Here is a 27,442-nt window from a genome sequence, read left to right on the forward strand (position 1 = left end):
TTTGTCATAATAGGACCTTTAGTTTTGTTGGCCTGTAGGTTGCTACTACAATATAAATGTTAAATGTGTCTGAAATAATATAAAACTTCTACGCAAATCTTTGGTGCATGATTGCAACATAAGCTATTATTTAATTTTTAGAAGTAGTTGGAATTTGTGTATGTATGTGTATATTTGTAAGTTTGACCTAAGATTTCCTACTATTTCCATCAGCCAACTCAGCCTTTTGTGGGAATACTAGTGAATCCTCTCTGCACACACCTATTCTTCACCCACTTAAATCCACTTCCCAGCAAAGTGATTGATCGTTTTCCCTAGTTGGACGTGGACTTACACTTCTTTTGTCATAGTGGAAAATTAAAAGCACAGCTATTTTCTGTGAAGCAAAAATGTATTGCTATAAAGCACTAGGGGTCAGATCCTGAATCCTCCCAAAAGATGCTAAGCGCCTCAGTTCCCAAGACAAGGCAAAATAAAGTGAGGAAAGTACAACAAACATTTTTTTCATTTCAGAATGCTTCAAACTATTTTTATACAGTATTGTAAAACTTTGATTTTTATCATGAGTCTTGCGATATTTGGCTTTTATCCTAAAGTGTCCTACATACAGTTGATTACCTGAGAAACTCACTTTTTAATGAAAGCTAAGTTCTAGCCCTCATGGTTGGAGAGAGAAGCTTGAAATTGTGACCTGACAGCACATGAAAGGCAAATAAAACGAGTCCCAAGTAAATTATTTTAGAAACTTTGGCTTAAAAAAGATCAAGTGACTCTTGTGTTGGGGTGGGACTGGGGGGCTAACATATGACTTTTGAATGCTTGGGATTGGCAGTACTCCTTTATATAGTCTCCCAAAAGAACTGCAATTACTTTGAATTAGGCTTGCTGGACTCTGTTTCCCACCAACAGGGTCAAAAGCAAGGAAATAAAGAGTTGTGTTACTGAGGATCCTCTCATCTCCACTAATCGGTTCCCATTCTCAGCCTCAGCTATCTCCTTTCCACCACCCTCAGCCCATATCTCAATACTCCTTCTCAATAGCTAACACACATCCCCGATTTCAACCTTAGTTTAGTTATATGTTCATGTATTTGGGGGATTAATACAGGGTTAGCGCAGCTTTCAGAAATTACAGTGCACATGATTCTTAAATGGATTTATATTGAGGTGTGTAAGTAAATGAGGTGTAATGTTGAAAATAGCAGTGGTGAGATGGTTTTCTGTACTATTTAGGAAGTTCTGTGAATGGATGATCTGTGGTGTTAATGATCTAAATTGGGTATTAATTTTTATGCAGCAATTGTAGATATGTATGTTTTGTTATAGCCAGCATTGCTCTACATGTGTGTTTTATTCGAGCCAGCCAGATATATATTAATTTGTCCAGGGATGAGGGTTAAGGTATGTGGGCACTGGATGTCGTAAAAGAGGTAGCAGCAGACTCTAAGTGTAAACTCCGGGGGGGGGAACCCTCTCCTGCTTCACTAGAAAAAGAGAGTTGGGAAATATAAGTATTAGTTATAATTAAGCACATAAGATAAAAGGACATGAAAAGAGTAAGGAAGAGAATCTTTTTAAGAGTCTGCTTTGATCTGTTCCTAGACAGCTTGTGTTGTCTCATTTGTCACTTCAGCCCTAGGTTGTTCTAGAATTTAGCACATCCAATATTTAAATCTGGTTTCATAGTTGTTTGTTTTTATTTCTTTTTCAGCAATGGGCATGATATACTTTATTGTACTTGAAAGTCAGTCTTTAAATTAAATATATATTTTGAAGACCTGGTTTTCTGTTTGTAATTGGATAAACATATATCCACTGTGCTGGATTTAGTTAAGAGTTTTTTATTTAAGACCTGTTTCAAAGTAGCAGCCATGTTAGTCTTTATGCGCAAAAAGAACAAGAGTACTTCTGGCACCTTATAAATTTGTTCGTCTCTTAGAGCATAAGCTTTCGTGGGCTACAGTCCACTTCATTGGATGCATAGAATGGAACATATAGTAAGATCTCACACACACACACTCACACACACTCACACACACTGTGGAAGTTGCCATACAAACTGTAAGAGGCTAATTAATTAAGATGAGCTATTATCAGCAGGAGAAAAAAATAAGTTTGTAGTGATAATCAAGATGGCCCATTTAGACAGTTGACAAGAAGGTGTGAGAGTACTTAACATGGGGAAATAGATTTAATTTGTGTAATGACCCAGCCACTCCCAGTCTCTATTTAAGCCTAAATTAATAGTATCCAATTTGCAAATGAATTCCAATTCAGCAGTTTCTCGCTGGAGTCTGGATTTGAAGTTTTTTTGTTGTAAGATAGTGACCTTCATGTCGGTGATTGCGTGACCAGAGAGATTGAAGTGTTCCCTGACTGGTTTATGAATGTTATAATTCTTGACATCAGATTTGTGTCCATTTATTCTTTTGCGTAGAGACTGTCCGGTTTGGCCAATGTACATGGCAGAGGGGCATTGCTGGCACATGATGGCATATATCACATTGGTAGGTGTGCAAGTGAACGAGCCCCTGATGGCGTGGTTAATGTGATTAGGTCCTGTGGTGGTGTCACTTGAATGAATATGTGGACAGAGCTGGCATCGGACTTTGTTGCAGGGATAGGTTCCTGTTTTTGTTGTGTGGTGTATGGTTGCTGGAGAGTATTTGCTTCAGGTTGGGCAGCTGTCTGTAAGCAAGGACTGGCCTGTCCCCCAAGATCTGTGAGAGTGAGGGATCATTTTTCAGGATAGGTTGTAGATCTTTGATGATGCGCAGGAGAGGTTTAGTTGGGGGCTGAAGGTGATGGCTAGTGGCATTCTGTTATTTTCTTTGTTGGGCCTGTCCTGTAGTATGTGACTTCTGGGTACTCTTCTGGCGCTGTCAATCTGTTTTTTCACTTCAGCAGGTGGGTATTTTAGTTTTAAGAATACTTGATAGAGATCTTGTAGGTGTTTGTCTCTGTCTGAGGGGTTGGAGCAAATGCAGTTGTATCTTAGGGCTTGGCTGTAGACAATGGATTGTGTGGTGTGTCCTGGATGGAAGCTGGAGGCATGTAGGTAAGTATAGCAGTCAGTAGGTTTCCAGTATAGGGTGGTGGTTATGTGACCATTGCTTATTAGCACAGTAGTTCCAACGAGAAACTGTTGAGCTTGAATTAATTATGCAAACTAGATACCATTAACTCGGGTTTGAACAGAGACTGGGAGTGTCTGAGTCATTACACATATTGAATCTATTTCTCCATGGTAAGTATCCTCACACCTTCTTGTCAACTGTCTAAATGGGCCATCTTGATTATCACTACAAACGTTTTTTTTTCTCCTGCTGATAATAGCTCATCTTAATTAATTAGCCTCTTACAGTTTGTATGGAAACTTTCTCTCTCTCTCTGTAAAAATCTTCTTACTATATGTTCCATTCTATGCATCTGATGAAGTGGGCTGTAGCCGACGAAAGCTTATGCTCTAATAAATTTGTTAGTCTCTAAGGTGCCACAAGTACTCCTTTTATTTAAGACCTGTGTATGTGAGGAAGTTAGATGGTTGTGTGATTTAATGTAAATATCGCTTGATACTTTTGTAGAGATGAATTTGAACAAACATTCCATAATGATATAAAAAGAACATGGCATATATTAAATGGATTAAAAGATGGCTTATTTAGTTGGTCCCAAAATGTAATTGTAAGTGGGGAATCATCCTCCTCAAGGGGGTGTTTTTCTAGTGGTGTCCCACAGGGACCTTTTCTTGGCCCTATGCTATTTAACATTTTTATCAATGACCTGGAAGAAAATATAAAATCAGCACTGATAAAGATTACAGGTGACCCCAAAACTAGGGGAGTGGTTAATAATGAAGTAGACCACTGATACAGAGCAATCAGGCTTCCTTGATAGCCTGTATACAAGCAAACAATGGTGGACCCCTGGTGGTCTGCAGACTATACCTTAGATTTCTATCAGGGTCCACACCTCTATTAAGATTTTTTGAGAGATCCGCAAATGAAAAAAGGTAGAAAACTACTGAATTATTGGAACAACTTACCAAGGCTCATAGTGGATTCTCCATCATTGGCAACTTTTAAATCAAGATTGGATGTTTTTCTAAAAGATCTGCTCTAGGAATTATTTCTGGGGAATTTCCATGGCCTGTGTTATACAGGGGTTAGACTAGATGATCACAATGGTTCCTTCTGGCCTCGGAATCTATGAATCTATAAAGTTTTTAGCTCAGGCCCATCTCTAGTAATATTGGAAATGTCTAGAAAGACTGTGGTGGTGGTAACTTTTAAAAGTTACCTTGAAATAAACTGCAGAGTGGCTTTTATCTCAGCAAATGTCACTGGAGTAAGAGGATTTAGCAGCAGTGCATTAACTATATTGATATACTTCAGGAGTTGGACAGCAGAAACAGTAATATGCAAATGTAACTTTATCAAATGCGTACAAAAGAGTTGACAACATTCAGTAGCTAGTGTGCTGTTACCACTGCTTATTGTGATACTCTAATGGTCTGGTGATTATGCTGTGCTCCCCAGCTATTTGTTCTATCCACCTCTTGGCTGTCCTATGATTAGACTGCATGCTTTTTGGGGTGGGGACTGTGTCTTTGTTATATGTTCTATGCAGTGCCTGGTATGATGGGCATTTTGGGCATTGCTACAATACAAATCATGATGATGCCATATCTCATCTGTCTGATCTACTGTTGTCTTTCTTTCCATAAATGCCAACAGATCCATACTTAAGACTTGAAAATGGTGCCTTTCAGAGACGTGTGTATGTGTGAGAGAGAGAGAGAGAGAGAGATTGAAACCTGATTGTACCCACTGGTATTTCAAATACATTTTCACTAACTTTAGTAGTCATTTTAGCCATCAAGGCTTTTCTTTATCTTAGACTTTCATGATTTTTCACTGTTTGGTGTTTAGAAGTATGAAAATCAGATTTTACAGACTTTATTTCTGACATTTCTAGAGCGGATGTGCATTTTATGCACGCTGCCCGGTTTGAGTCTTTTGAGAAAGTGTTGAGATTTTTTTTTAAGTGCTTCATTGGGACACCAGTTATATTTAGCCTAGGAGCCCTGAGGGTACCATAGGGCACTGCTGTGTGTTAACCTGGATTTGAGTTTAACTTCTAAATCTTGCACTTTGGTTCAGCAGAGACATCAAGTGTTGTGTAGAAAAACAAATTATGTGAGAAATAGGGTGGCAGACTCGAAAACCCTGCATAGAGTATTCAGGACTCTCTTGCTGTCAGGGACTTAATTACCCAGCATCTTTATGCAGGGTTCATTGTTAAGCCATAAGGGCAGCTGGATCTTGTGGTTGGAGTGTGTCTCTTGAAGGTGGAGGGATCTTGGGACTGACCTGCACAGAAGTTCTAGGAACAGCTATGCTAAGGGAGAAAGCTTATGCTAAGATATGATACTTTTACTATTGGAATTACCAAGAAAGCTAAACCCCAGCGAAGGGGTGAGTTTGGATTAGATGCAGTATGTGAAAATATTAAGAGAAGGATGGGAATTCCACCTGCTTACAGTATTATATTGGGGTTCATTCTATAATGCAGGAATTTTACCTTGGGCTCCAGATCCTGTACTGTCTCCCATCTCGCTCCTGTGTTTTTGGGGCAAGCAGGTCTGGCTGCCAATAGCAATACTAACGGTAACAATGCTATTAAAATTAGCAGAAGAAGTAATTCTATTAGCACTGCTAAAGCTACTAGTGCTAATGTTGTTGTAGTGCTAATAGAGATGAGGAGAGCCACCTCTTGGCTGAGATATGTATGTGATCATGTGCGTATCTTCACTGTCACCCTTCCTTGTGGCACAGTTTTCTCTGGATGTGCAGGGGAAGGGGTGAGGCTGAGGGCTTGTCTTCACTATGGGGAGATGGATGCTGCTGCAAGCGATGCAGCTGGTGTCGATTTAGCAGGTCTGGTGAAGACCCACTAAATCAAGGGCAGAGCGCTCTGCCCTTGAGACCCTGATACTCCAGCTCCCTGACCAGAGTAAGGTAAGTCGACCAGAAAGCGTCTCCTGTCAACACAGCGCAGTGAAGACACCGGGGTAAGTCAACTTAAGCTATGTCGACTCCAGCTACGTTATTCACTTTTAACTTCGGTCTGAGTTGGTAGTAGCCTAAGCCCTGCCTACCTGAAAAACTTCTCCCAGTTCAGGTCTAGGGCCTCTTCTCTTTCCTGTCTCTGGGTGGAATCATGCAATTCTTTTGCTCTTAGACTGGGACTTGGGTATAGCACCTGGTGTATACCAGCCTGTTATCACCGTCCAGGTCCAACTGGATTTCAGGCACCTGTGTTTCTTCCTTTCAGTGGCCTATGACTAGTGATATAGTGAACAACAGCCTTCTTAATTAAAACAAATAATTTTTTATTTAGCAGTTGAACAAAGGATTTTAAAACAACAAACAGACACACATTTAGTCTCATCTAAACTTATGCTTCACTACAAGCTAAGTTAGATGGGCTGCCCTCTTAAGTTACAAGAAGTGCAGAACAGAACCAACTTTTATTTGCAGTGTTGTAGCTGCATTGGTCCCAGGATATGAGAGACACGAGGTGGGTGAGGTAATGTCTTTTATTGGACCAACGTCTGTTGGTGGAAGGTACAAGCCTTCGAGCTTTGCAGAGCCAAGCTGGTCCAATAAAAAATATTATCTCCCCTACCTTGTATCTTACATTATCTTACATTCTTTTAGGAAGCCAAGGAGCTCTTCAGAGCCAGCGTGGTCTCAGTTTAACTCCCAGATACTCTATTCCCAGTCTGTTTCCTCTGAGTCCTCACCCTCACCCAGTGCATGTCTGGACCCAATTACCATATATCACCTAATAGATTTCGTTATAAGGCCCAGGTGTAATGTCTTCCTTTTGTATCAGACTGTTTTTTCCTAATCAGCCAGGCAGGCCATCTGGGACCTTGCCCCGTGAGACAGTTAGACTCATTCAGCCTTAATGGCTTGTGATCAGTGGCCTTGTGACAGTATTTACATGTGGGGGAGTGTGTTTGTGTTTGGTCTTTGAGAGTGGAACAGACAATCTCAGAAGTTAGATACATGAACCATATTGAGGTACAGATCAGTGTTAATTATCAAGCACTCCCACATTCATAACAGTGAGATTTTTGATGTGCATGTTCCTAGATCATTGGCAGGACACATTTATAATCCTAAAATCAATATAATAACCTAAGTTTGCCCAAAAAAAGGGGAGCGGGAAGGAGAGAGAGACATAGAATTAATTCACATGGTTTTAAACAAAACAAAATCTAGGTGGGGTGTTCAGGGGTGGGAAGGGATGGTGAGTACTGAAAATAAAATCCCCGGGCTTTTGCTAATTACAAAATCAAAGAGATTAAAAAAGAGAAGATTAATTTTCTCAGGGGGAAAACAGTTGCCAAAATTCCTGGGGAAAGTATTAGAAAAGGGCTCTAATACACATTTCATTTACAATGTAAAGTGGGGGCTGTTTCTGTCCTATGGAATATGTGAAAATTGTTTGCCTGGAAAAGAGGCTACAGTAGACTAATGCTTTCTGTAGTATACCCAACACTGTGCTCCAGTCTATGTACTCTTGTTATACAACAGACAGTCATAACTTTTTGAATCTGAACAAGTCTCCTTACAAATTTTCTTTCTGACAAAGGTTTTGGGGGAAAAAAAGATTTGCTTTTTTTTCCATGGCTTAAATGGTGGTTAGAACTTAAGTACTAGAAATTCACCGGATACTTAGGGTTGCCAGGTATCTGGTTTTTGACTGGAAAGTCCAGTCAAAAGGGGACCTGTCATAAATATAAAGGGAAGGGTAAACACCTTTTAAAATCCCTCCTGGCCAGAGGAAAAACTCTTTCACCTGTAAAGGGTTAAGAAGCTAGGATGACCTCGCTGGCACCTGACCAAAATGACCAGTGAGGAGACAAGATACTTTCAAAAGTTGAAGGGAGGGAGAAACAAAGGATCTGTCTGTGTGATTTGCCAGGGACAGAATAGGAATGGAGTCTTAGAACTTAGTAAGTAATCTAGCTAGATATGCGTTAGATTCTGTTTTGTTTAAATGGCTGAGAAAATAAGTTGTGCTGAATGGAATGGATATTCCTGTTTTTGTGTCTTTTTGTAACTTAAGGTTTTGCCTAGAGGGATTCTCTGTTTTGAATCTGATTACCCTGTAAGGTAGCTACCATCCTGATTTTACAGAGATGGTTCTTTTACTTTTTTCTTCAATTAAAATTCTTCTTTTAAGAACCTGATTGCTTTTTCATTGTTCTTAAGATCCAAGGGTTTGGGTTTGTGTTCACCTATGCAAATTGGTGAGGATTTTTATCAAGCCTTCCCCAGGAAAGGGGCTGTGGGGTTTGGGAGGATTTTGGGGGGAAAGACGTTTCCAAGCGAGCTCTTTCCCTGTTATAATTGTTAGACGCTTGGTGGTGGCAGCAATAAAGTCCAAGGGCAAAAGGTAAAATAGTTTGTACCTTGGGAAAGTTTTAACCTAAGCTGGTAAAAATAAGCTTAGGGGTTTTTTCATGCAGGTCCCCGCATCTGTACCCTAGAGTTCAGAGTGGGGAAAGAACCTTGACAGGACCTGTGCAATGTATGGTCAGCACAGCTGACCAGACAGCAAATGTACGGTTACTGCAGTAACTGCAATTGGCCTCTGCTGCTGGGAGGGTGGGAAGAGCAGCTGCTGCTGCTGCTGAAGGAGGAGGGATCCTGACAGTACATGGCATTTGAGGAGCAGGGCTGGCAGCTGGGTTCACTGCCCGTGACAGCTTGTCCCGCCTTCTCAGCCTCCTGGAACCCCGGCTCTCTCCAGCCCCTTGCTCCAGAGACCTGACCCCTGCTCTCCCCATCAGCTCCTCTGAGCCCAGCTTTGCAGGCAGCACGTGAGTCCCAGAAGAGCAAACGACTTTGAGGGGCGTGAGCGATGGGAATGGGTGGAAGCGAGTGATGGGGGGGCCATGTAGTGTCTGGTTTTGAAAAACTGGAAAGTCGGCAACCCTACTAGTACTCCCAGTAACAGACATGTTGAGACTGCTAGTTATGCTACTCCTGACTTCTCCTGCTCTCTATTCAATGCCCATGATTAAAGCTGCTGCAAAAAGGACTTCCCCAAATCAATGGTATTGTGGCTACTCATGGTTGCATTACAATGCAAAAGGAATAATATGTACTATATAGAAAATTAATAGGAAAATAAGTAATGGTGGCCCTGATAACTCTAGAACTAGCACTCTGGGAAAAATATGAATACTCTGGGGATCATGAAGGAACAGTTTCTCAGGGGATGATAAATAATGTTGCCAAAACTATGGAAAAGGCCATTACAGACAAAGTGCCATCATTGTAGGTCTAAAAACTGTTTCTTTGGCCGACTAAACTAAACCCATCCAATAAACAGACACAAGAGATTAATGAGGCTTCTGTCTGGAAAGAGCAAATGAACAAAAACCCCTAGTATAGATAAGGAAAAGAGGCCACATACTTCTCAAACTATGGCTAATGAAATGTGGGACACTTGATTCTTAGATATAAAAAGCAAACTGATGATAAGATGAAGACCTCTCCTGGCTTGAAGACAAAAGCACATAAATAGGAATGCAGAGAACAATCCCTTCATGCTTTCTTGGTTGACCCACAGGTTATGAGAGCAGCTTAGTGCCCTCAAGTTGAACAGAAGTTGGAGGGTATCCTGCACTTTGCATAACTGGGCCTCATGTAGCTAAAATTCAAATTGGGTGTCAGACCCTTTTGTCACCCTTACTAGACCCTGGGCTGGAGCCTAGTGAAATGGAAGGATCCTGGCTCCCATACCACAAACACCTCTGCAGGTCAAAGGGCCTATGCCCCCCATGAGCAAAGACTATCACAACTTGGTGGAGAATGTGGGCAACTTTCCCACCCCTGGACAGAGGGTGGACTGACGGATCCAAACGGTCAGATAATCCCAGATCAGAAGACCTGGGTTTGGGAGATCAGTTGAAATGACCTAGAGCGTCTGTTTAAGTGGATGACTGAGAACCAGCAGCAGGAACAGGTAGCCCAGCAGCAGCAACAGCTCCTGCAGTAAATGGCTGCCCAGCAGCAACAGCTGGTCTGAGATTTAGGGGCACAACAGCAGGAGCAGCAGCAACGATTGCACAACAAGTCTTGGCCTTAATGCAGCCCCAAGGTCCTGCCGGGGCTTCCCCTCTGCAGGGGCTATAAGCCAGAGCCAGGGGTCCCCCTCCCATAACCATGAAACTCACAAAGATGGGCCCTGAGGAAGACCCAGAGGCCTTCTTAGTAACAGTTGAATGGGTGGCAATGGCAGCCCAATGGACACCTAGCCAGCTTGGTCACGTGTTGGCACTGTACCTAATGGGACCAGTCCACTTGCAGCATCTGTCCCTGGGTGAAAGCAGCTATATTGGACTACTTCGACATCATGGAGGAGACCACCTGAAAGAAGTTCTGAGGGAGAAATACCCCAGGGGAGCCAGACCCTGCATGGGTGCCTAGAAACTGAGGGACCTGTGCTGGTGGTGGTTGAAGTGAGAGATGCAGACTGGACTCAAGGTGGCCAAGCTCATTCTGGTGAAGCAGTTTACCTGTCTGTGGGTAGGGGCTGGGTGCTTAAACACCAGCCAGAGTCCCTAGCCAACATGGTATGACTAATGGAGAATTACTTAGCAGCAGAGACAGCCCTAACTGCCTTGCCCGAGCAGCTGCTGGAGGCCATGGGATTCCCTTGACTCAAGGGAGAGTCCAACCTTGGGAACTGGTGAGCAGACAGGGTGGTGCCTGAAGGACCAGTCTCTTAAGGAGCCCAGCTGGCTACCAAGCCTGCCACCCATAGGAAACCCCAGCCTCTCTGACCCAGGCCCGGACAAAGGACCTTGGGACCATTGTGGACTCCCCTGCATGAAGGCCAGGAGGGAGAGCTAGACAAGGCAGCTACGGAAGGGTGCCCCCAGATATCAGGCCCCTGGCCAGTGGCTTCTCAGCCAACTGCAGGGGTATGCTTTTCACATGGGTGCCTGGGTCACCAGTATCACAAATGCTTCTATAGGGAGTGTGACTGTGGACAGGTGTGGATGGCAGAAAGCCATGCCCATAAGCCCACCCCAGCGAAAGTAACTGTCCCTGTGCAGATAAATGGATCTGAGGTTATTTGACTTGTGGATTCTAGATGTGAGCATGCCCTAGTCTGTGACAACTTAGTCTTCCAGGGGCCTTCAGGGTCTGGAACCATCTTCCTGCAATGTATTCATGAGGACGTTAAATCCTGTCCCAGTGCATGAGTGCTGTTGACTATTGGGAAGAACACTAAGTCCCTTGTAGTGAGGCTGGCCTCAACACTAGCCTACGCCAATATCTTGTGTCAGGATTGGGAGTATTTCTCTGAAGTACTGACCATCTCCTAAGACCCCAGAGGAAATAGCCGAGGAGACCTGGGGAGATGGGAGCCCACAGCTGATGACATTGGCTGGCGTAGGTGAGAACTGGACTCTGAAGAAGGGGGATCCAGCCACAAGGAAACTCCGCCAGCAGGACGTCTTAATTACGAGGCCCTGTTAACCCTCCTACAGGAGGGGGACATTCTGACCAGAGAGACAGATGTCATAAAGGATCAGAGGGAGGACAGAACCTTAAGCTGGGCATGTAACTGACTGCTGGTAGTTACTTGGGAAGTGATAGACTGGATCTCATTATGTTTGAATTTTGTAATAACAGAACGGCTCCAGAAACACCACTGAATGTATTGCTATGCAATACTAAATAAAGGTGCACAAATATAACAATTTAGTCAGACATTCTGATTATGCCTTTCCAGAAATGCTATATTATGCATATTGGATCAGATCCTCAGCGGGTATATCCAGGGACTTAAATGGAGGTACACCAGCTGAGACTCAGTTAATTCTGAGGCCTTATACAACAATTTTATAAAGAAGTTGACTGGTGTGTAATATATGAAATAACAAACTTCTTCAGGTACTCCCATCTCTTATTTGCTCTAGGACAGGCAGTTTTGTTTTTCAAAAAATGACTTTGTAGAGTTAGAACTGAACTGTTCTTTTGAAAACTTTTTTCTCGGGTATCTTCTAACAAATATTCTTTAGCTAAACTAAAGTTGAAAAGTCATTTAATCAAACATGTTCTACTGTATTTGAAGTTGTATTTGACTGTTCTTGGTTATATTAAACTAATGCGGGAAGAGGATTTAACTCCCCCCCCCATCCCACCTCCCCCAGCAACCTTTAACTTTGCTTTGATAGAAACTACCCTGGGTACTTAGAATTTTGGAGGTAAATTTTATGTTGTTGCAAATGAGAGAAACAAGTACAGGGATTATTGTATGGTTCCTCAGTAATCAGACGATCTGAGAGCCTGGGAAGTCACAGTACTTGGGTACCACAGGGATCGATGCAATATAAAAGTTGGAGAGAGTTTATTCTTAATAGTTTCATTTTTAACTGCTTTCAGTTTGGGGTTTAGGCTACGATAATATTATTTTCATCTGAGTATACAAAAAGTGCGTTGGGAATACAATTATTTTGATAATTACTGCCAAGAATTTTGTTTGATATTTGAGAAAATGTTCTGTAACACTTTGCTTTCCATTATGTCATTATGACCATTGATAACTATGTATTTGTGTATTCAACTGCAGTACAGTTCTGGGAAAAAAACACAACAAAAGCAGGCTTTAAATGTAGGCATACTTAACCTGTTGTGCGTAACAAAACAACTTTTGACTGGGCAACTATTTTAGACCAGGCCTTTTAATATAGAAAGTACTCTTCAGTGTAAGTTGCACTGACTAAAGATTGTTGCAGTTAAATCTAATGGGAATTACGCTGTCTGTTTAAAATAAAATGCAAATGTGTCAAATATTTTCTCACTGTGTTTTACAGGCTGTTTCTTTGACAATGTTTACGGTCACGTTGGATTTTATAGGTGGTATGCAATTGCTAGGTGGTTCTCTCTTTAAAAAAAAATATTAAGGCATAGAAGAGGAAGGATGGTTCAGTAATTAGAACACTATTCAGGGCCATACAGACATTTATGGGGGCCTGGGACAAAGTATGAAACTGCCCCCGCCCCCACTATTGAAGGGAGGTGAGGGGAGTGGGTGGATTGGAGAGTGAGCTCAACCCACACTGACCTGGCAGTGGCAGCTTGGCTTCTGTCTTACAGGGCTGGACCAGGCTCCACACTCTGGGTGTTGTGACCTGGTGTGCAGCGTCGCAATGCCACTCAGGTTTGGCCAGGCTGCTCCTCCATCGTGAACTCCACTCTGCCCAGGGGTCCCAGAGACCAGAAGATGCCCGCCACCTCCTTTAACAACCCCATGAATTTTTGAAATGCCTTTTCCTGATTGCCTGGCTTGGCAAGCAAACCTAGAAGCTCTCCATTGTTGTGTGCAGCTGCCCAGTCGACCATGCCAGCTACACAGTCCAGATATGATCATGCCTGGAGTAGACAAGAGGTATTGGATTTCCTGGGCTTGTGGAGGGAAAGTGCTATGCAGGTGCTGTTACAAAGCAGTGGTAGAAACGTGGACATCTATGAGCAGATTGCCCAGGAGTTGCAGGCAAAGACATACAACAGGGATCAGCAGCAGTGCTGTGTGAAAGCAAAGGAACTGTGGCAGGCATACCAGAATCCAGTGCCAAGATGCAGACCTGGTGCTTTTACAATGAGCTGCATGCTTTACTTGGTGGAGACTCTTCCAGCACGTCTCAGAGCACTGTGGATACCTCAGAGGAACCCGAGACACAATGCAACCACCCCCCCACCGCCATGAATAGCAAGGTGGAGGAGGATGGGGGTACATGCCACTGAAAGGGTCCAGCTATGCCGCAAGCCAGGACCTGTTTGGGACCTTAGTCCTGGCAGTTTAACACGGGCAAGCCTGATGCAGGGGAAGGAACCTTGGGTAAGTAGGTGTATGCATTTCCCATTACAATGTTTAAATGTAATGATGGGGCACATAGCATGACATACTTATTGATTTTTTTTCTTCATTAATTTATTTGTACTAGAAGATGTAGTGGTACAACAAAGAAAGGTAGAGCTGTTATCTGCTTTTCATTCCCCTGTAGAGTTAGGCAGGGTGGGGGATACAGGGAAGGTTGTTTATGTATACAGGAATGTCCGTTGAATCATCCTGAGGGAACTCGATGAAACTTTCATGGAGGTACTCTGCAGTCCTTTCCTGAAGGTTTCTGGGGATGGAAGTCTTACTACTTCCTCTGTGGTAGGACACTTTTCCACAACACAACATGATAACTTCGGCAGGCACCATTGCAGTAAACAGGCTAGTGGCATACGGTCTCAAGTGCCTTCAGGACACCAGCAGCAGCTGTGCTCTCTGTGCCTTTGTCACCCTCCAGAGTGAGAGATCTGCTAAAATCATCACTGCCTATGGAAAACAGTGCCAGTATTCAGAACCATTGCCCTATACTTGTATTGTTTCATGCAACTGAAGAATTCCCTCCTCATTTTTCCTCCAATTCCTCCCCTTTTGTGGACCATACTTATGGCTGGTACTGTGAGTTGTGTGGTATGCAAGCGCTCCATAGCTGAACTGTCAATAAGCACAGGGCTGTCCTTATCCATACACAAACTACGCAGCTGCGTAGGGCACCAGGACATTTGGGGCACCAAATTTCCTGGTGCCCTACTGCTGCTCCAGTGGCCAACCCAATCCCCCTGGCCGGCTGAGCCATCCAGGAAAGCTGCTTCCGCCCCGTGCCCACTCCACCCCTTCTTCATAGCCTCTGCCCCCACTCCAGCCCTTCCCCTGGGCTGCGTCCCGGGGGACTGCAGCAGGGGTCGGGCACGCCCTGCACTCACTGAGCGGCGGGAAGTGGAGAGACCTGGCCCCAAACCGCTCCGCCGTCTTGTGCTGGGGGCAGTTTCCCCCTGCCCCCCAAGCCTACTCCTGCCCCCCCGCAGAGGCCTGGGTACGCCCCTCTGCAGGGGCCTGGGGCCAGCGTAAGGCACCACAATGTCTAGGGACAGCCCTGAATAAGCATCTCTTGATTAAAACTTACAGGATCAAGGGAACAGAATTCTGCAATGTTAACTTTCACTTTCTGTTATGACTATACTTAAAATGATACCTCTGTTTGTTTGTTTTGTCTATAGCTGATGTTGTTGTGGCCTTGAGGGGTCCCCCCCCCTACTCGTCGAATGCCTGTGCTAGATTAGGAGGAGAAAGAAGCGGACTCAGGATGACTTGTTCAGTGAGATACTGAACACCGCTGCTGAACAGAAGGCCTGGAGGGTGAATATTTCAGACGCTATGGAGAATATTTCAGACACAGGAAAAAGAGAGGGAGATGCCCCAGGATGTAATGGGGCTTCTTCAGCAGCAAACAGATGCTGTAGACTCTTGTGCATCTACGGGTTCAACAAGCACAGGTTTGATTCCCTTTGTAGTCACTGGAGAACTCCCTTTTAGCGCCTCCTTACACTCCACCCAATCCCCATCATTTGATGTGGCATCAGGGATCACATCTCTAACTCTACTACTCCACACCAGTGGACAGAAAGGACAATCACAGTTTCACATAACCTGACCACTGAGCGTGAAGATTGGTATATGTATAGCGAAAATGGATTGAAGTGGACATGAATATTCTTTTGTCTTGTTTAGTTCTGTTCCTTTAATTTATTTCTGAAGTTTTGATTGTATTTGTTTTTTTTTTAATCATACATAGTTTCTATGCACTGGTTTTGGTACGCAACTAAAAAAAATCTATTTTTGGGAATGTAATTTGTCTTTATTTCACAACATATGATACAGAATGCCTAGCGCTACTGAAATAACCCACTACTTGATATTGTACAGGTCAACAGAACTCATGGGATTAGTGACACACACAGACTAATAATTCTAAAGGTACAGGAAGCACTGCAAAATTAATAGGTAGATGGCCCTTATATAAATCCATGGTACACCCACATCTTGAATACTGCGTACAGATGTGGTCCCCTCATCTCAAAAAAGATATACTGGCATTAGAAAAGGTTCAGAAAAGGGCAATTAAAATGATTGGGGGTTTGGAACGGGTCCCATATGAGGAGAGATTAAAGAGGCTAGGACTTTTCAGCTTGGAAAAGAGGAGACTAAAGAGGAATATGATAGAGGTCTATAAAATCATGAGTGGTGTGGAGAAAGTGAATAAGGAAAAATTATTTACTTGTTCCCATCATATAAGAACTAGGGGCCACCAAATGAAATTAATGGACAGCAGGTTTAAAACAAATAAAAGGAAGTTCTTCACTCAGCGCACAGTCAACCTGTGGAACTCCTTGCCCTGAGAAGGTTGTGAAGGCTAGGATTATAACAGGGTTTAAAAGAGAACTGGATAAATTCATGGAGGTTAAGTCCATTAATGGCTATTAGCCAGGATGGGTAAGGAATGGTGTCCCTAGCCTCTGTTTGTCAGAGGGTGGAGATGGATGGTAGGAGAGAGATTGCTTGATCATTACCTGTTAGGTTCATTCCTTCTGGGGCACCTGGCATTGGCTACTGTCGGAAGACAGAATACTGGGCTAGATGGACCTTTGGTCTGACCCAGTATGACTGTTCTTATAGCCTCACCGCAGTTCTGGAACCCCATTGCTGCTAATCTATTGACTATGTCCTGCACATGGCTGATAGTCAATATCCTGCATCGCAGGACATGCTGGACATTTGCATGAACAATGGCCCTTGCTGTGGATTTTCCAACTCCAAAACGATTTCCCTCTAACTAGTTGCAATTTGGTGTTGCAAGCTTCCAGAGTGTAATGGCCACTCAATTCTCAATGGTCAGTTCAGCCCTCATTCTGGTGTCCCTGCGCTGGAGGTCTGGGGCGACCTTAGCCCGTAGATCCAGGAATGTGGCCTTTCACATCCAAAAGTTCTGCAGCTGCTGCTTGTTGTCCCAAACCTTCATTACGATGCAATCCCACCAGTCAGTGCTCATTTCTCAGGCCCAGAAGTGGCACTCCACTGTCTGCAGCTGCTCCATTAATGCCACCAACAACCTGGAAGTGGTTTTTGCTGTATCCCACAGTGCTCTCTCCTCCGAGAAATTGTCATGTTCCTCGCTGCTGTGGCGGTTCTTGTGGCTCTGCAAATACTGAAGGATCATGCGTCCTTTGTTTGAAACACTCATGAAAAGATGCAGAGCTTTGTGCGATCCATGCTTCTGTCCAGCATGGCAGACAGCGACAAGTGCTTTGTGGGATTTTACAAAGAAGAGCGAAAATTATGGGATTGGGATGGCATTATGAGATGGTTGCATGATGCAGATTTGACTTCTCCCTCCCAGTCACCCCTGCACACTTGTTTCTGCCCCACTATGTATTGCCTGTACTTCTCAAAAGACCGTGTGCTGGATTATGGCGAGTGGCCCACTGGGATACCGACCCATGGTGCACCGCACTGTGCATTGACAACAGCACTCCTGGCAAGCAGGTGCAATGCTTGTGCAAAGAGGCAAGTATGTACCTGCATGAGTGATATACTGACTGTGGTGGCTTTATGCTGATGTAACTTGCATTGACTGAAGCTTGTAATATGGACATGGCCGCAGATTTAGGGGGCACTGAGATCCACAAAACTCACTGCTTGACTGTTGCCTAAACTCATGTGGCACCTCAGTTTTTGCTGTAAAAGTTCCTGAGGCACCTAAGTTTCTGCCTCAGGGGAAATGCACTGCTGCCTCAGGCAGGGACATGGATGCCTGTCTCACAGGTAAGGCCCTGTGTGATCCTTAAACCGGATGAAGATACACATTTCTCTGCCTAGCTCTCTGGCAGAGCCTGATTCAGTAGGTGTGCTGAGGGGCCACCTAACTCCACACAACATGGGTGAAGGAGGCTGCCTCCCTTATAACCTTTAGCCCAGGGGTTAGGGCACTCACCTGGGATGTGGGAGACCCCAGTTCTCTCCTCCGCTGCCTGATGAGGAGAAGGGATTTGAACAGGCAGTTCTCACTTCTCAAGTGAGTGCCCTAATCACTGGGCTATAAAGTCATTCGCAGTCTCTGCTGACCCAATTAACATTCAGTTATTTAATACAGAGCAGAACAGCTTCACCAAAAGGGATGGAGGGAGACCCACATCAGACTATCAGATAGAGCAGCTGAGATTTATGCTGGGGTTATTTTAGTTGTTAGCTTTGCACTCAGGAAAAAAAAAGGCACTTTGCATCTTCTGAACAAAAAAGTGAAAAGACAGGAACATCAAGGAAGCCGCAAGAGGGTTGTGTGGGGTGGAGAGAGAGTTGGAGACAATGATAGATTCAAAGTGACTGCAAATGTGCGTGAAGCAGTTGAAATGTGGCTCTCTGCTGATGGCAAAGTTCCTACCGCTAACTAGATGGCTGAAGAAATTGTTGCTATGGTTATAAAAGTACTGAATAAACTTCTAAAACAAAGCATAGAGGCTACCTCATCTGATGATAGTTGAGATTATTAATCTGGAAACACCACTGCACTAGCTAGAAAGTCAAGATACTGATTGTGTAAACATATTACACCTGATGAATTTAGTATATGTAAGTGCCTCTGCCCAACTTCCAATTTTGCAGGTACAATTTGGTGTCTGCAAACAGCAACTCTAGTAATTTTTAGCATGAGTTTCACAATGCTTTTTTTTTTTCTTTAAAGCCCCAGCCCATGGAGGCATTTAATTAGCGAGAATCTAAACTTCCATTTAAAAAAAGTTTCTAGCACTCATGGTTCCAGAGAAAAGCTTGAAAACATGGCTTGAGTGTACCCCAAAATTTAAAAAACAACAAACAAAAAAAACCCAGAAGGTGTTAGTCCTGGCTGTCCCCCTTGTGGACGGTGAACAGATTGCTATATTGGACCCAACCTTTGAATTCCATGTGATTTCACACTCCCTGGGTCTTACTCCTAGGCATTCTGGCAATACAAATAATAATAATAATTAATAATGATGTTTATGGCTCCTAGCCCTACCTCTCTCAGGTGTGCTTCCCAGGTACAGACCCCATGCCTTGACACCTCTCTTGGTTGCAAAACAACATAACCCAGTTGCCTTGACCCTGGAACTAGTGCTCAGCCCTCCCAAGCTCTCCTCCTTCCCCCCCCCCAAATAGTTTATGCATGTTTTCCCAGAGTTCCACCCTCCGTGACCTCTGGTGTGTAGGTTAGCTCTTTGGAGATAAAGTGGCAGAGATACTGTAAGGAACACACATGCTTTGCAGACGAACTTCTTAAACATATTGTGACAAAGTGCCTGCTCTGCCTTGGTGGGTTTTGTGCTTATTGGCGGATTTGCTCGCCTTGGAGCTTCACGGCAGCCCTCAGCTTGGCCGTTTTTCTGAATTCACAGTCCAGGTCGACGACTCCTGTGTCTGACCAGGATTTAGGGGGAACCAGGGCCCTGTGGAATGCAGCTGTCTAGAGTGCCTCCTGGAACAGCTGTGCGAGAGCTACAGCTCCCTGGGCTGCTTCCCCATGGCCTCCTCCCAACCCCTTCTTTATCCACACCACAGGATCTTCCTCCTGGTGTCTGATAATGCTTGTACACCTCAATTCTCACTCTCAGCTCCTAGTGCCTCTTGCTCCCAGCTCCTCACATGCATCCCACAAACTGAATTGAGCTCCTTTTTAAAACCCAGGTGCCCTGATTAGCCTGCCTTAATTGATTCTAGCAGCTTCTTGATTGGCTGCAGGTATTCTAATCAGCCTGTCTTAATTGTCTCCAGAAGGTTCCTGATTGTTCTGGAACCTTCCCTGTTACCTTACCCAGGGAAAAGGGACCTACTTAGCCTGGGGCTTATATATCTGCCTTCTATTACTCTCTTATAGCCATCTGGCCCGACCCTGTCACAATATATACACTTTAGTCAGACAGCACAACATATTTCTAGATCTATGAAAAAACAATCACCTGACTACGACCCTTCCTCTGGACTTCTAACCGCTCCCTGAAATCTTGGGAGATTTGGTTGGTGTCCTTCAGCAGGGCCCAGTCCCCCTTGCCTAGAGCTGACTGAAATTCAGAATTTCCTGGGCTGCGTGGCTCTCGTGGCAGCTGGCTCATCAGGCTGTGGGAGTCAAGTAGAGCAGGAAAGTACTGTCCTGGGAGTCTGGAAGCACTGAGGACTCTGGCCTTGGAGCAGTTAGGATAGCTGGGCTGCTCAGAGCCACAGACCTTGGAAGCCTGGAGTCCCTAGCAGTCCACCAGACAATCTGACCAAAACCAGACGGTTCTGATGGAATCCTGCTTGTGGTGTGTCATTAGGTCATAGAACCTGGTATGTTTCCACAAAACTTTTTGGGTTTGATGAATTGGAATTTTCTGATGAAACTCCTGCCTGTTCTGCTTCTCTTGCTAGAGAGCCTGTCTCTTTTTTTTAAAACTAGTCTGAGACACCGTTTCTTTTTCTATCCTTCTGCTGGGGTTTTTCCATCCCCACCCCCTCTCCACTGTGGGCTGCTGGCATAGAGGGTTGTTAACAGTCAGTGGCTCTGCCCCCATTGTCCCACCAGGGCAAGGCTAGTCAATTGTTGATAGCCCTTGGATGACTCTCTCATTCAGGGTCAGTGACAGCTAGGCACCAGCCTCTTCCACCCCCCAACAGAAGAGAGATGATGCAATCCAAGAGGATGGTTACACAGTGTACAGTGAAGGACGAATCAAAGTTATATCCAAAATGGAGCCTGAAATACGACCTGGTTTTCACAGAATCAAATTGGGGACACAGACATAGCCCCAAACTATCATAGAAGGCAAATATTTGTTTATCTTATTACTATTTTATTTTATTTTTAAATCTCATGATATAAGGTAAACTTATGATTTTGGGGGGCTTGACTCATGACATTTGAATTCTTGGGGCTGCCAATACTGTAAATGTACCTTCAATTTTTGGCTCAAATGACATTGCAAATAAGACGTGGGCAGCGGTTCGCTGTTTCAGGCCAACGGGGGCTGCGGGAAGCGGTGCGGGCTGAGGGATGTGCTGGCCGCCGCTTCCTGCAGCCCCCATTGTCCTGGAACGGTGAACCACGGCCAGTGGGAGCTGTGATTGGCCAAACCTACGGATGCTGCAGGTAAACAAACCGGCCCGACTCGCCAGCGGATTTCCCTGATGGGCCGCGTGCCAAAGGTTGCTGATCCCTGGTATAGACGTAGCATACCACAAGTTGTCCATTTACTAAATATAGCCCAAGACCAAAACCTCAAATCCAAAAAATTTGTAAATTCCAATTTGATTTGAACTTTGTTGTTTGAGGCTATCTGAGGTTATTATCTAGTTACAGTACTTTAACTCCTTTTTCTGTGTGCCATGCAAACAGCTTAATCTGTCAACACATCTTCTGAATCTTTAGAGAGTATACTCAGGTCATTTTTTTTCAAGCTTTTCTCTATAGCTATGAGGGCTGGACACTTGCTTTCATTTTTTAAAATGGAAGCTGCACTTCTCACATAATTTACTTTACTCTGGGATCTGGGGCTTTAAGAAAAATACCAAATATAGTGTAAGACTCATGATAAAATAATGTGTTGGCCACACTGTGTCAATGCAGGATCAGGCCTAAGCATTCTTTGTTTCCTTATTTAACATTTTATCTTATATTTTGGGGTGGAAGACTGTCTATTGGCAACAGTTAATGACGTGCAAATCCTTGCATGCTGTAGTAGCTTTTTATTATGTTAATCAGTGCAGCCTCAGAATCAGTCTAGGGTAAAATCATTACCTATTCCAGGTTTTTGGTGAGTTTATAAATTTTTACATTAATTTCACATTTTCTCACACATACATACTCCCTTCCTCCAATCCATCTGTTTATGACTTCAGCTTGGTATGTGAGTTCTCTGAACCTTGCTCTGTTGTCTTTGTGAGTACTGTGGAAATATTTATTTTGTGTGCTTTGTTTTGATTTGTTTTTAAATTCAAGTGTAATGAAAACTTTTTGTAAATTTGATTCTAAACAGTGGTGTTTACTAAATAAATATAACCCTAGTGAAGTTTAAAGGCTATAAAATGATTTTTTAGCATATGGTGCTTAAACCTTTCAAAACAAGCAACATAAGTTTTTGACCCATTTCCATCTAAAATATATTTGTTACCCCGCCCAGCTTTTCCTGAGATCACATACTGAAAGAGTAATGTGGAATCATCTTGTTTGCCATAAATACTAATTGTGTTCTTAATGTGAGTTCTACTCTCAGAGTTACAATAACTGTAGCTTTGTCCTTGGTGGGCCTGTTCACAGTAGTTATTGTACAAAGTAATGAATGCTGTTTGTTTGTGCTGTATTGTTGACCGCATCTGTGGGTGAGAACATGCAGGCAGCAAATTGGCCTGGCCAATGATCAAACTCTTACAAAACAGTATCTTTTGTTAGGCAAGAGAATAAAATCATAAGAATTGTTACTATAGTCCTTTGCTATTGAATGATGACTTTTAACTAGAGGTGCTAAATGTTAGAGTTAAAAAATTACACATACAGCTGCCTTGTGCCTTTTTAAAAGATGTACTGCATAGTTTAACTCCTTTTGGGTGAAATTGGTGGGTTTCAGTAACTAATGCTAAGGACTGATAGCACTGACCTATCTAGAGCTAGGAATGATGTTGCTAGGCATTTTTCAGTGGTCTGTATACGACACTGCCAGTGCACCTATGACCTCAGAACTTTATTTTTATTTTTTTATTTTTGAGGGGTGGAGGAAGTGTATAATCTTGCAAAATGGAGAGAGTAGCGATAATTCCTAGGGGAGAGGGGGGCAGGTTTTCACTTTGTATTATTATGCCCTGATCATTCTCCAGTCTAGCTTTCGCTTACTGAGAGAGGGACTCTTGGGCATTGCAAATCCTTCACTTCCATGCTTGACTGCTTTGTTCGTCATTTGGTAATAATGAGCTGTTTCTTTTTTCTCTGTAGCAATGCTGCCGCTGTTCTGTGCAATAGCAGCCCTAGAGGGAGCGGTTCAGTACTGGCCCCAGTGGGTGGTGCAAAAGGACCAAAATTCCCTACATGGCCCAAGAATACCCTTTGATGAGAGAAGGGAAACCGGGGGTGAGGAGGAAGAGGGAGGGGAATCCTTTTGGACAGCTGACAAGCCACTTGAACCTGTAGAGTTGAGCAGGGGGACTTGGTACACTTTCTTCCCGCCCAATGAACCATCCACAATGGTTATGCTGAGAAGGGGGACCTGGTGTTTCATCATACTACTTATCTACCCTGCAAAATAGTTTCCAGCTGCATGGATCTATCAAGGATAATGGGTGGATGGGCTGAATAGTGTGTAAAGACATTACACAATATAGAGCATAGATATATCTCAGACCTTCTGAGTGTCAAAAGGCCCTTTTTCCTCAGTGGGTCTGGTAGAGTCACAATAGGCAGAGGCCTGTGAAAACTTAAAAGGCATATGATCATGGTAGTGCCTCCCCTATCCCTGCCATGTGGCCATGGGAGAAAACTGCAGAGAGAAGCCAGCCAGAGACTCCAGCTGGTAGGAGCAGAAACAGCCAAGGCAGGGACCTCTGGCCATTCAGAAACTTTTCTGCAGTTTTGACTGGATTTTCTCTGCCCGGGGCTGATTGGCTGTTTGCTCCAGCCCTCTCCTTCCCCCACCGCTCCTTCACAGTCTCTTCACGTCAGCTTCACTCCAGACCTGCCCCTCGTACTCTCTTTTCCCCTTCTCAGTCCCACTGAGCCTCCCTTCAGTTTCCAACAACCCTGCCCCCAAACCAATTTAATTCAATTTTCCTGGTTACGTTTTTTTGTTGTTTTTTTTAAAGTGTACTGAATAAGCCTTTTTTGCCTTTGCCTATTGTGGGCTCTCTCTTTTGTTGCTGAGCAGACCAGATACAGTACCTTGCCATCTTTGTTAAGAAATCTGTTGAAAAATAGGTGGCCTGTTTTGTAATTTGCTTGATCCTCCAAAAAAAAAAAAAAAAAAAGTCATGCTTATGTTACCAGGAATTTAATACAGTAAACGGAAGAAAAATGTATGACAAGAAGCTTAAAAGCTTGGAAAGGGATTACAATTGTTTTTAACACTTGATGGGTAAGTGTGGTTTAGTATTCTGTATCTGAAGTCTCATAGCTAATAGCTTAGTTGCATGGCAATTACCAGAAGCAATCTCTTGCAGAAACTCCACAAATCTCTTCAGTAAATTTCAGTTGCTTTATTAATTGCAGTGGATTTGATTTTCTCATGCTGTTAGTGTGTTGACATACAGTCGGCTAAATATCTACTAAAAATGGTGTATTAGAAAATTTTAATTTGTGATACGTTTGTTAAAAAAACTCTTCAGAAGCCACAATCCAAGTCCTCCTTTTCTTTTTGCGAATACAGACTAACACGGCTGTTACTCTGAATCCTATTATTAGATGTTGAAGGCTTTTGCCAATTCTCTGTTTTGCTACTGAATTTCAGACCATTTTCTCCTCGTACCCTGAACCAAGAAAAGAGAGTGAACAGATTATGGTTTGACAATTTTCTCTCCCGAAAACAATATTCTATTTATAACCTAAAATTGTTCTTTTCTACATCTGTAACAGCTAGCCGATGGCGGAGCCTCTTCTCTACACCTGTTTCCTTGGCCTTTCCCTATAGTCCTGTTGCAAGACTCACTCCATATAGCAATGGCTTTAATACTCCCAGCTTCTCTAAAACCTCCAATAAAGCAATACTAACACCTGAAAGACCAGGTAATCCTTAACTTTTTAGTGATGTATGATGCTTACAAAATTGCTTTACTAAATCTTATCTTGCTGTACTTTAACTGCAATACATTGTACCTGCTTAGGATGTATAAACTATTAGCTTACTGGTGAGATTTCAAGGATTTTAGGCCTAACGTTTAATTTAATTATAAAATGATCGTGTAGTGGAGTTCATCCTCTATTTTATACAATGAGGTAGCTTTCCTTATCATAAGCAGAGTGTCACTATAACTAGCGAAGATTTACCTGACCAAAAAATTTGTCCGCGCTTGTTGCCCCCTTGAAAGGGGCATGGATAATTGTGGGTGGCTGGGGAAGAGGAGCTTGGGAAGGACATAATTGCATTTCCAAGTAGCCAAAGGAGCAAGTGGCAAAATGCTAGTGTTGCTCCTTTTTCGGTGCAGGGATCAGGAGTTCTTCCTCTGCAAAACTGCAGGGTGGGTGGAGGAGATAATCCCCTTGGAATGAGAAATTTCACATGTTACTGGTAGGTGGTGATAGCTGCAGTCCAAGGGTATTAGCACCAGAAGGGTATGTTGATCTGCACTGGCTCCTCTTCCCTAAGATCCCCCAAATCAGGATCCAGCTAGTGCAGAGAGCCAAACTTGGTCATTGTCACAAGGGGACTGGGAGCAGTAGTTCTTTACACTGAATGGAAACATGATGCATTCCAGAGAGTGACCTTGTTCTCTTGCTCTTCATGACTGGGCGCTGGAGAACCATGAGTGGGCCCTAGAAAGATAACTGACACCTATGGTTACACAGGGACAGACAGTAGCCCATTCTGTTGCTGTGCAGTTGTAGGCAGATGTCCTGTGGGTGGCTAAGGCACGCATTCAAGCAGAGAGAATTGATTCAGGCACCTCCTTTGCTGCTTCAGCTGTAGTAGACTCCCCTCTGGCCCTACTACCATCTAGATCTGCTACTGTAAGATCTTTTGTGGGGTTTTTTTCTCCTCTGATCTTCATAGTCCATGTAATAGTTTCCTCTGAGGAAACTAGTCAAGAAAATGTGTAAGTTCAAATTCTAATTTTGGGAAGCTGGAACAAGAGAAGCTAGTTTGAGGCTGAGAACATAGTGGTGATGGTTGACTATTGTTGTTACACAGTGGCAAATAAACTAGCTTTCCCCCACAAAATTCATTATGATGTGTAAGCTGTGACTACAAAGAGATTAATAGACCCCCTCACAAACTCCAGCCAGACTGCACGTAGAAGCATTGAGTATACCCCAGCCACCCCATAGAATCCAGAAGAAATAGAATCCAGCTTCCTCTCCCATTGTACAGTGTTTGTGGAAGGGAGTGTTGTCCTATGTGTTTGTACAGTGCACTATGGGTTCCCAGTTCTTATTGTCTTTTGGTGCTACTGTAATTATAAATAATTTAAAGAACAATAAAATTTAAGTACATGAATGTGACTTGGAATCCATACAAGGAGCCGATCTGTTGAAACTGGTGATGTATTTACACGGTTATGTTTCAGGTTAGAACTACACTTTCAGTAAGAAGGGCTCAAATGTTCGAAATGTTTGGGGATGAAAGCTAGCCCAGTCAATCAAACTGTGCTGTGTTAATTGTTTGTTGTCTTTGCTGTACCTAATTTGGGAACAAACAGGGATTTGCACTCCAGGATTGTATCTTCACCTTTTCAAGAGCACTAAATTAACTAGCAAATGTTAGTAGAAAGCTTTTTGTAGTAAATTTCCAAAAGGTTTCAATCTGTACAAAAATATTTGGAATGCAGACCCTTTGTGACATAGCTAATGTACATATTTACTGACTAAAGAATCTATTTTATTGCATAGGTTACATTTCCAGAAGTTCTCCTCTCAGCCCCCAGTCATCAATAGACAGTGAACTGAGCGCCTCCGAACTGGAGGATGATTCCATCTCCATGGGATATAAACTACAGGACCTCACTGATGTTCAGATCATGGCTCGACTGCAGGAAGAGAGTATGTGGCTTTTTTTCTTAAATTATTTTTTAAAATTTCAGTTACACAACTTTCTCAAGAGAACTTATCATTTGAGTTGAAACTTTTCATGCTTGGTCTAAGAACATAAGAATGGTCATACTAGGTCAGACCAAAGGTCCCTCCAGCCCAGTATCCTGTCTACTGACAGTGGCCAATGCCAGGTGCCCCAGAGGGAGTGAACCTAACAGGTAATGATCAAGCGATCTCTCTCCTGCCATCCATCTCCACCCTCTGACAAACAGAGGCTACAGACACCATTCTTTAGCCATTCTGGCTAATAGCCATTAATGGACTTAACCTCCATGAATTTATCCAGTTCTCTTTTAAACCCTGTTATAGTCCTAGCCTTCACAACCTCCTCAGGCAAGGAGTTCCACAGGTTGACTTTGCGCTATGTGAAGAAGAACTTCCTTTTATTTGTTTTAAACCTGCTGTCCATTAATTTCATTTGGTGGCCCCTAGTTCTTATATGATGGGAACAAGTAAATAACTTTTCCTTATTTGCTTTCTCCACAGCACTCATGATTTTATATACCTCTATTACAGTGGCTCCCAAACTCGTTCCGCTGCTTGTGCAGGGAAAGCCCCTAGCGGGCCGGCCGGTTTGTTTACCTGCCGCATCCGCAGGTTCGGCCGATTGCGGCTCCCAGTGACCGCAGTTTGCTGCTCCAGGTCAATGGTTGCTGCTGGAAGTGGCGGCCGGTATGTCCCTCGGCCTGCACCGCTTCCAGCAGCTCCCATTGGCCT

At 43.5% G+C, this 27,442-nt stretch overlaps 1 protein-coding gene across 3 annotated transcripts in view; it reads left to right on the forward strand.

Moving 5' to 3' along the window:
- SLAIN1 (SLAIN motif family member 1) overlaps positions 1-27,442 on the forward strand; it is a 66,465-nt gene that overhangs the window by 24,552 nt on the left and 14,471 nt on the right. For 2 of the 3 annotated variants that reach the window (XM_073347261.2, XM_073347285.1), the window contains exons 3-4: positions 24,554-24,703; positions 26,525-26,674. In XM_073347261.2, the coding sequence (XP_073203362.1) occupies positions 24,554-24,703; positions 26,525-26,674 (300 nt within the window). The remainder of the gene's footprint in view (positions 1-24,553; positions 24,704-26,524; positions 26,675-27,442) is intronic. The other variant, XM_073347267.2, reaches the window with a different exon arrangement.

Source organism: Lepidochelys kempii, chromosome 1 (assembly GCF_965140285.1).
Source record: "Lepidochelys kempii isolate rLepKem1 chromosome 1, rLepKem1.hap1, whole genome shotgun sequence".
In the NCBI taxonomy this organism is placed as follows: domain Eukaryota; kingdom Metazoa; phylum Chordata; order Testudines; family Cheloniidae; genus Lepidochelys; species Lepidochelys kempii.